The sequence below is a fragment of the Astatotilapia calliptera genome, chromosome 23, assembly GCF_964374335.1.
Source record: "Astatotilapia calliptera chromosome 23, fAstCal68.1, whole genome shotgun sequence".
In the NCBI taxonomy this organism is placed as follows: Eukaryota; Metazoa; Chordata; class Actinopteri; order Cichliformes; family Cichlidae; genus Astatotilapia; species Astatotilapia calliptera.
Genome location: NC_137443.1, coordinates 41930133 through 41940371, shown reverse-complemented (window position 1 = coordinate 41940371; position 10239 = coordinate 41930133). Strand labels below are relative to the sequence as shown.

Below are 10239 nucleotides of genomic sequence, written 5' to 3'. Positions count from 1 at the left end.
TCATTCCTGGAATCATGATCACATAGGATACATCAGTAAGACAATTAGTGAGTATAGAGTCAGAAAATATAAATTTACTATAAAATGTTACATTAGATTATGTATTTATTTCGGTCAAACTCTACTTTCTGAAATCACATTTTTCTTCTTTTGTATTTTTGTATTTGTATTTTCCCAACAGCCTAACACAGCGGCTCCCAAACTTTTTTTGCTGGGCCCCCCTTTGTTTTACAAGAAAAATGTTCGCGCCCCCCCCCCCCCCCTCGCACGCGCACACGCACTAACACATCCTCCAACCACACACACCCATCTTTAGCTCCATTGCGGTTTCTTTCACACCTCAAACATTTAGTAAACAATTAAGCAAATACAAGTAATCTGCAATAAATTACAGGTAGTAAGAAAATAAACTACTAACTCTTTTACGCTGCGTCCACACATGTTGTTTTTTTCCTGTGTAATAATATTCAACATTGCTATCAATACATTTTTCAAAAAATGCCTCTCTGTGCAAAATGGGTTTAAAAACATAAACAGCTGTGAGATACTGTTTGTCTGTGATTTGAACCGGGGGAACAAATCGTGCCAGGATCAGCCTGATGTTATTTGTATCCAGCAGTAACTTTACTGTATAAAGAGCTAACATCTCCAAAATGTCAGGAGTAGTTAGTCATTACAACAAGTGATTGTGAACTAAAAATCAAGAACGTGGGATCCTGTTTGTCCGTGATTTGGAGAGCCTAGCGCTGCTCCTGATCCCCTGCAGAAAACCAATTCTGCAGAGGAGAGCTACCTCGGCACTTGTGCAGGTGAAACCAAAGGGAAGATTTGCTTCACCATATTTTCTAGTCTTTGGCTTAGAATGAAGTTGGTTTGGAAACATTCAGCTATGCTTCATCTCCTGATTTGCGTTTGTGGAGGCGCCAGTGCTAGCAGTGTTTTTTTGTTTTTTTTTTTCCTTTTCATACCACGCCCCCCCTGCAATGGTTCCCCCACTTTGGGAAGGTCTGGCCTAACACATGACGTGATTTTTTATTATATAGGCTAAAGGCAAAACATCAGAGCTTTTCTCTCTACAAAAAACTAAAACCATGTAAAGCACCAGCTTGGTGTTTTACAGTATTGTACCTACATACTCTAGGTACAATATCTAGAGCAGCGGTCCACAACCTTTTGACATTAAACCACAGACCGGTTAAACCACAGACCGGTTTAATGTCAGACAATATTTTCACGAACCGGCCTTTAAGGTGTCGCGGATAAGTTAAACACAATAAAATGATACGACCAAGACAAAAACGGTGGTATTTTGAAAATATAATAATGAACGTGAATTCACTGTGTAACTTTATTAGCAGCGTCCTCCTGAAATGCGCCAACCTCATTGGACCTCTCTGTCCCTTAATGCTCTCTGGTCGCTATGGTAACATGTAAATATTTCTTTCAAAATAAGGGACACAACTATAACACGGGAAAAGACCCAGGGAAACCGAGTTAATGATAAAAAACCCTTAAAACCGTAAATTTCACACCGGAGCCTCAACTCTCGCGGCCCGGTACCAAACGACTCACGGACGGGTCCATGGCCCGGTGGTTGGGGACCGCTGACCTACAGTATATGTGTATGCATGCATATACCCAGCACAACAAAAATATACGAAAGGCAACGTGGGTAAATGCTTTTTAAAGGGTTTCACTTTGTCACATATATATGGGCATCTAAGTGTATTGCAAACAAGTACATCTCAAACTCTACCATCTTTTGAATATTGAATAACAAAATAAAATATGGTAGCCCCATGCCTTTTGTATCCTTAAAATGTGGCTTTTGTTCATTTGTGTGATGGGTAATTAACTGTATCAAACATGCCTGTTCTGTATTTCTTGGACAAATCTGGCTATCTGTTTGGAAATAACTGAACCTATAAGGAGAAATAGATGAAGAGAAAGATCCCAACTGAGCAAACCACCACCAGTGCGATGTTTAAGATGATTCTGGTCGTTGGAGGTTCATAGAGAAGCTCCTCCACCATCTTCTCCTGTTCTTGAACTGTTATGACCTGATCTTTGGACAATTCCTCCTTGAATCCACAAAACCAATCCAAAACCTTAATACAACATCCATGCTCCTCTTTTGCGTCCCCTGCTCCACAGCTCTCGTCTTCCTCCTCCACTCCTCTTCTTTCCTCATTTTCTACCATTTTGGAGCCTGAACTCTGAGCACAGCCACCATTCTGTACTGAATAGATTGTTTCTATATCACTTGCTGTGACATTATTGCTGCTTCCTGATTGGCCATTTTCAAGATTTGTCTCAGAGCCATTGAGCAAGTTTGGGTCCTTGTGACACTTTTCTTCACCAAGAACACCATTTCCATTAAAGGCTGAGTGATTTAGGGGTTTCAAAACATTGACGTCTTTTTCAGCATTTCTTTCTTGATTTTTTAGCTTCTTTCTCTTGTTTAGTCCCCAGAGAGTAGTGGTTTGGATTTGTCCCTCTTCGGGTGGAGGAGTGCAGAGACTCACAACAACAGCCACCAGAGATGATATCCAAAACAAGATGGCTGCCACATACATGTAATGGATATCTTTGATGAAGGATGGGCGTTCATCAGGCTGATCGCAGAGTGGCTCTCGATAAACAAATGCCAAAGCCAAACGGAGAGCTCCAAGGAAAAACCCTACCATCCCTCCCCAAAAGGCACCTGTCTCATTACAACGACGCCACAGGATGCCAAGCAGGAAGAGAGCCGCTATGGGCGGAGTCAGATAATCTGATACTTCTTGGATGTAGTAGAATATCTGGCCTCCCTGCATTTCAATGATCACAGGCACCCAGGCGATGCTTATGATCACCATGAAAAGGACAAACAGCCTGCCTACTATCATCAGCTCTCTGGACGACGCCTGCTTTCGTAGCATCTTGTAAATATCTAGGGTAAAGATGGTGCTTGCAGAATTAAAGATAGAGTCCAAGTCGCTCATTAGAGCTGCAATCATAACAGCCATCATCAACCCGCGGAGACCGACGGGCATTACTGACATGACGAGCCTTGGGTAAGCCACATTGCTGCAGCCAGCTGCAGAGCCACACACTTCAATGCAGTGCTCTGGACTGATACATGCCAAGTCATCAGCGAATAAGATCCTGGAAATCATTCCTGGAATCATGATCACATAGGATACATCAGTAAGACAATTAGTGAGTATAGAGTCAGAATTTTATCTGTGTAAGATATTCATAGGGTGGTTAATGTCTCTACCTGGGATGACAATGATAAACATTGGCAGGATTTTGAGGAAACCGGCCATGATTGTTGACCCTTTGGCATGAGCAATATTTTTTGCTGCCAGAACCCGCTGAACAATCACCTGATCTGCACACCAGTACCTGGAGCACATAGACACAAAAATTAGTCTGCTAATTGGTACTCACCTCTATTTAGTATACTCTGGACTACCTGTGCCATTTGTAATGACCCCAAAAGTCAGCTTTGTGAGAACTATTCTAGGGACATTTCTGAGACCGTGCTTGTTCTGTGGCTCCACAGAGGGTCTCTCAGTCAGTCTTTCACCTCAGATCTCACAGTCTAATAAATCATGAAACATTTTCATTGAAAAAAAAAAAAATGTATGTTGACACTGAAATGACTTTATAGGTCAATCATTGACCACTGAGATATTTAAAGCCTTTATTGGACTTTCAGTGATGTTAGAGAAAAAGAATGAGAACTAAACATCATTAGAATTTCCATCCATCCATTTTATTCCACTCTTCCAATTTAGGGTTGCGGTGGTTTACAACCTATCCCAGTTGCCATAGCGCATGACGCAGGTTATACGCTGGACAGGTCACCATTCTGTCACAGGTGTAATTCAGGGAGACAGACAACCATTTACACTCACATTCACTCCTATAGCCAATTAACAATCACAAACTAACCCCACTAAGTGCATGTCTTTGGACTGTGGGAGGAAACTGGAGTACCCACAAAGAAAGATTTCTCAATTGTCAGATTTAACTGCTTGAAACTGACCTTACTGCCAATAATGCCAACCTGAGGAGTGTGGATTCTTGCTCCATGGCTTGAACCAAACCACGGACCTTCTTACTGTGAAGAAGCACCACTCAATTTATATGTGTTGCCTCTACTTTAAGAATTTCTAACTGTATAATTCATTGTTTTTTTTGAGGAAAATAAATCATATGCAACATGTGTGCAAGGTCCTGGCTGCGATGCCAGCGAGCAACCAGGACCTTGCACACATGTTGCATGGTTGATTAGCATACTTGCCCTGAGGGTAGCACTACAAAAAATTAAATGAAGCATGCAAAGCCAAGGAGCAAGAATAAATGCTCCTCCGGGCAGCATTTCATGGTAACAAATTCAGTCTACTTTTACTTAAAGCAATCAAATCTAACAGGTGGCAAAAGAAGAAAAACACCTGGCTCAGAGTAAATCTTTTAGGGATTAGGAGTGTTTAAACACACAAGGCTGTACAAAACCGTATTGGTAAGGAAATTAGTCTTAAAAGAAATAGCATTACCAAATAGAGGCAGGAGTCTGGCCGAGTAAGAAACCAAGCCATGGCAGGTCTGGATCCTGGGCCTCTCGGAGGATCTTCAGACTATCTGGCTTCGGAGTGGCATGGTTATAGCAGGACTCAGAATACGTCAGATTGGGTGAAGACAGCAAGATGGCACTGATGTTTGGAGTGGCCTCCATGTAACCGTGTCTCACACCTTACAAAGACATGCCAAAACACGGTTAAGCATTTTTTAGTTAAACAATTGACATAAATTCATGAATGCATGAAAGAGAAACAAGGACCTTCGAACCCTCCCACTTTGAAGAGGCTGATGCCTGTCAGACAGAGGGCCCCAGCAATCATGAGGAACGCTTGAACTGTGTCTGTGTAGATAACAGCAACCAGACCTCCGGAGATGGTCAGCAGAGCTGTCATGGCGATGAGGAGGAGGATGGACAGATAGAGGTTCCAACCTAAGGATTCTTTGATGAACAAGGCTCCAGAATAGAGATCCACAGACAGCTTGGTGAAGATGTAAAGGACAAGAGATAAAGCAGCAAAGTACACCTTCAGTCGATTCCCCCCATATCTCTTGGACAGGTACTCTGGCATAGTGTAGATGCCACACTGGATATAGACTGGAATGAACACCCAGCCTAAAAACTGGAGCAGTAATACAGCATTGAGCTCCCATGCAGCCACGCTGAGACCGCTAGCAGCGCCTGATCCAGCCAATCCAATGAAGTGCTCACTTCCTATGTTACTGACAAATAGAGAAGCTCCCACAGCTGCCCAGTTCATCGAACGCCCCGCCAGGAAGTAGCCGCTCACTGTGTTCCTATTGGCTTTCCACATTGCAAGGAAGCCAATCCCTAACACCAGGATGAAGTAGATCGCTACAACGATCATGTCCGCTGCTTCCATGGCCATGTTTAAAACCTGTTATGGCTGTATGACAGAAATAAACTAAATGTGCCCAATGGCGAATTTGCGACACGGCTTAGAACACTTCTGTCTACAGTCATCTATATCTTCTTACATACACAGACAGTGTAAGATGTTTATAAAAGAGACATCTGAAACATTTGCATCCGTGTCTAAGGAATTACTTCAAGCACTCTTGACTTTTTGATCCTTGGTAGTTAGATCTGGAAATCTGTGCAAGCTGTGGTTTGGCAGCACACAGGATGGCATTGAGTTGTTCCTTGGTTTTACAGAAGAAGTGCAATTCCTGCAACAAGATGAACAAAACACGAACAAGATGCATGACCAAAGCAATGCAAAAACATGTGAACAGTTTAAAATGGCTGATAAAACAAGGAGACAATATTTGATAGCGTGGCCAAGCGGTCTAAGGCACTGGATTAAGGCTCCAGTCTCTTTAGGGGCATGGTTTCAAATCCCACTACTGCCATGAATAGGTGTGTTTTAATTCTTGTTTTGTTTTTTTAAATGAATTTCCCACAGGAACCCACCAAGGGATTAATACATTTTTATCTCTCCCTCTGTCTCTCTCGATCTAGACTAGGACACTTCTTTGCAGTCTAGATAAGCTGTAAAAGGTTGCAAAATGTGGTGAAATTGTGGTTCTTTTGTCTCAAAACCCAAGCATTAATTCTTGTTTTTAAAAAAGCTGACTGAATTGCAGTGGAGTTAACTGTAAATCTGGCTGCCATATTCAATGTGTACACATGCAGAAATGCTCCAGAAATCATGTAAGATATTGTGTTCCCTAAACCTTGCAATCTGTTCAGTGTAAGAGAAGTGGTGCAGTCAGTGGTTGAACCTTTCAGAGCTTAAGTCGTCATCCTAAGTTGGTCACCTATTAATTTTAGCCTCTTACTTTAACACTGCCAGCTAATAGAGCTAATAGAGACATTTTTTGGAAGAATGATCATATTGCATAAAGATTTGCCATAAAAATATTTGCTGGTATTTCAACTGTTGTAAATGAGTTGTTGGTACGGTGGCCCTGAGAGGCCAAACGGACTGCAACTTAAGAAAACACCAGTAATAACAAAAAAAAAAAAAAAAAAAGCACACAAAACACAACGGAAATAGGAAAAGAGAAAACAGATTTCCAAAAGCACAAGGGAAGCGTTTCTGGGGAGACAATAACCCAACGGACCAGTTGCAGGAACCAAAATATGCTAAGAATTGTGCTGGGAGACACTTAAAAGAAGTGGAGGATCTATCGGTTTTGTGATGAAAGAAAAGATGACAGGTAAGTGTGTTAGCCCAACTATTAGCCTAAAAATCCATCATCAGTATTATATGAATCATGATAAAACACAGCTACCATGTTATGGGTTCCTGCAACTGGTCCGTTGGGTTATTGTCTCCCCAGAAACACTTCCCTTGTGTTTTTTCCTATTTCTTTTTTTTGTTTTTCATATTTCTGTGTTCTTTTTTCCTATTTCCGTTGTTTTTTCCTATTTTCGTTGTCATTTTTCCCATTACCATTATGTTTTGTGTGCTTTTGCAGCGTTTTTCTTATTGCTGGTGTTTTCTTAAGTTTCATAAATAGCATTGAGTCATTTTCAGTCAGAAATAAAACTTTTGTCAGAAACTGCAATCAGTTTTTGGTAAAGTGAGTGTTATATATCCTCCATTTGTAAGTAAAAGGCCAAGAGGGCAGCAGAAATGGCAAGTAATATAACATAAAAATTCTATAAAGATATTCTCAGTGGCCGACAAGGACTAGATGGATTATAATGTAAGTAAAGTAATGCAGACTCATTATTGTACTTACAAAACAGGTAATTTCTTTATTTATTATGCAACCCCTTTATAAATTCAGTCCACACTGCAAAATATGTGTTGATATAAGCAGAGATGTTAGACAATGGGTGTCAAACATAAGGGCTGGGGGCCAGAATCAGCCTGACACAGACTCCAATCCAGCCCACAAGGGCATAGATTTTGGTCTGTATTCGGATAAATTTTACAACTTGCCCTGTTTCGCCTAATAAGGACCTCCACAGCAACTGCTCATACTACTCCAACATAACTGAGCAACTGACAAATCTGATCTAATATAGAAATTACACAATAAGAAATCTGCCATTTTTTGTGAATTTACAGAAACTTTGTTTTATACTGACAGGACAATCTGAGCAATGAGCTACCAGAACTTTTTTTGTAATTTTCCACATTTATTTCTTACAATTTAAACCCAACCAGTCATGGTGACAGACTTCTTTCATTTAATACATTGGCATTTCTTTATCCTGTAGATAAACAGAGACATACTGTTGACATTACAATTCTTTTTTTTATATCAACATATCTCAGAGATTAAATGTGCAGTTAAACACTGAGAGAAATGGGAGTCTCACTGGTCTGGTCCACTTAAGGCGGGTTCTAAGGAAAGCTGGTGTGCAGTTATGATAGAGGGAAGATGCATGCATGCACCAGCATTGCTTTGTTACATTGGGATAACAGGCTGTAAGACAGGCTGAATTTTACAGAAGTGATGTGTATGTCAGCTGCTGCTATCTAGTAACAACTGCAAATCCTTTCAGTAAGCAAAGCAATCACAACCCATGATGCGGGACTGTAGTATGAGGGTCCTGCATCAGGGCCGGTGTTTGTGTTTGCTGTTTTTGTTGCGGTGCTCTGATCTGAATCGGAAGGTCTTTGTGAAAACAAAATTTCATGTACATAGGAGACCTAGTGCATTTCCAGGTAGCAAGTTTACTCTTGCATCAGAGTCAATATTAAATTGAAATAATTAGCACATGGTTAACCAGAGTCTTGAGGGAAAGGCTAAGGAAACATCTTTTATTTCCAGCTTTCTCAGACTTGATTATATTTGCCCCCTTTTCAGGAAACATAGTTACCCAATTTTAGACCTGATTCACTTCACTTCTTTAAAATACTCTTGAGCACTCTGGAGGACTTTATGACAGGAACCTCTCAGTACTCCTGTGCTGTGCTTCATGCTGGTTCTTTTGGTTATGATTTATCTGTTGATAATACTTCAAAACACCTCTTTGTTCTCAAATTAAAATCATAAGTAGCGTTTGATGTTGCAATATAACCAAATAATACACTATGTTACATTCTGAAACAGTTCCTGTCACTCTGCTTTCTGCCACTTTATACTTCTGTTTTGTTCTTTAGCTTTAATTCAAAAGGACCTTAAAAGGCATAATTACCTGCTTTATTTAATTTGTATGATTTACAGTGTCGTAGTTAATTTCTAATAAAAATATTTCCTGTTCTGTTATTAATATTAGGCGTATAATACGGGTTATTAGTTGTCACACTTTACTATATTATCACAGTCTCTGTTTCCATCCATAATCCTGGGCCATTTGTCTCAGTGTCCTGTCATATCCTCTTACAGTCTACTACTTTTTGAATGAAGCAGCACGGTGTTCCTACAAGTCTTTTATTAATTCCACACGTATTTCATTCGCAGCATACGTTCATTAGCATTAGCAGTAACTATGAAGAGGTAAAAAAAGTTCCTGAATGTTTTCGAAGCTTCGGTTTAAAGAAAAGCTCAGACTCACCTGTTTCCTCTCTGAGTGTCTCCCGGGTTTAACGTTAAACTGCCGTTTAACTACCGGACCGGTCCGACCGGTCTGAGCGCAACGCCGCACGGAGCTCTCCTCGGCGCAGCGAGGAGACTGAAGGCACCGCGAGACTCCGCCCACAGCAGCATCGTCGCCTTTAGGTTCGAGGAGGAAGTGGGGGGGCGCTCGTGGTGTGCAGGTGCTTTCCACTGAGTGCGCTGTAAGCATGTACATACAGGTTCAGCATTACTGACACCGATTCTATGTAGGACAGAGCAATGTGGCACGTTAATGAAATAAATCATCATCAATTTTCAAATTCTAAACACATTTTAAGGAGCCAATTTTAAATCACTGTTTTTACTCTCCACAGTAATTTATGTGTTTATTCATATGCTTGTTATTTGTCTGTCACGTGACAGTCAACACAAAAAAGTTATTTTTGTGCATATTTGAGGTAAATTATTTCATTAAAAATGCGAATAATTTACTGCAGTTAAAAGGGATACATTTTGAACTCCTGATAGGTATATTGTATTCTAATTTATTCTATTGTGTACAGTTGTGTACTGTATTTATTCTATTATATTCTAATTTTTCTTCATTACTTTTGCACTGTCCACTTCCTGCTGTGACAAAACAAATTTCCCACATGTGGGACTAGTAAAGGTTATCTTATAGAAGCAAAATGGTAAATGGCCTGTATTTGTACAGCGCTTTACTTAGTCCCTAAGTACTTCACACATTCAGTCATCCACCTCACACACTGGTGATGGCAGCTACGTTGTAGCCACAGCTGCCCTGGGGCGCACTGACAGAGGCGAGGTTGCCAAACACTGGCGCCACCGGGCCCTCTGACCACCACCAGTACACAACGGGTGAAGTCTCTTGCGCAAGGACACAATGACCAAGACTCAAACCGGCAACCTTCCGATTACAAGACGAACTGCCAACTCTTGAGCCACGATCGCCCAAAATATCAATCCTGGTGCTCTAGTATTGATCAAATACCAGTGCCAGCGTTGGTAGTGATACTATCGATGTTTGGATGAACGCACGTGCCTCCAGTAAGGAATTGAATTCACTAACTAATTAACTATTTGTTTGATTCATGATAAACAAAAAACTAAGGACCGAGGAGTCTCTTGGTGGATTTTTGGATATTTTGCACTTGCTTTAAATTGAAG

General features: G+C 40.8%; 1 protein-coding gene across 1 annotated transcript; it reads right to left on the bottom strand.

The window, feature by feature from the left end:
• Nucleotides 1-1701: 1701 nt before the first annotated feature.
• Nucleotides 1702-9152, bottom strand: LOC113016897 (sodium/myo-inositol cotransporter-like). The gene is made up of 5 exons (XM_026160065.2): nucleotides 9050-9152; nucleotides 4832-5760; nucleotides 4548-4743; nucleotides 3263-3390; nucleotides 1702-3160 (listed from the first exon to the last, which is right to left on the bottom strand). Exons 2-5 carry the CDS (start codon nucleotides 5457-5459, stop codon nucleotides 1923-1925), a joined length of 2190 nt encoding a protein of 729 aa, XP_026015850.2. The 5' UTR covers nucleotides 5460-5760; nucleotides 9050-9152; the 3' UTR covers nucleotides 1702-1922.
• Between the last annotated feature and the right edge of the window lie 1087 nt (nucleotides 9153-10239).

What these genes read in the sequence shown, in the direction of transcription:
- LOC113016897 (XM_026160065.2), bottom strand. Translation starts at nt 5,459, where the DNA reads ATGGCCATGGAAGCAGCGGACATGATCGTTGTAGCGATCTACTTCATC. An exon ending in CAAAGTGGGAGGGTTCGAAG is followed by an intron (nt 4,744 to 4,831) that starts GTCCTTGTTTCT and finishes TGTCTTTGTAAG; the next exon opens with GTGTGAGACACGGTTACATG. An exon ending in CAGACTCCTGCCTCTATTTG is followed by an intron (nt 3,391 to 4,547) that starts GTAATGCTATTT and finishes TATGTGCTCCAG; the next exon opens with GTACTGGTGTGCAGATCAGG.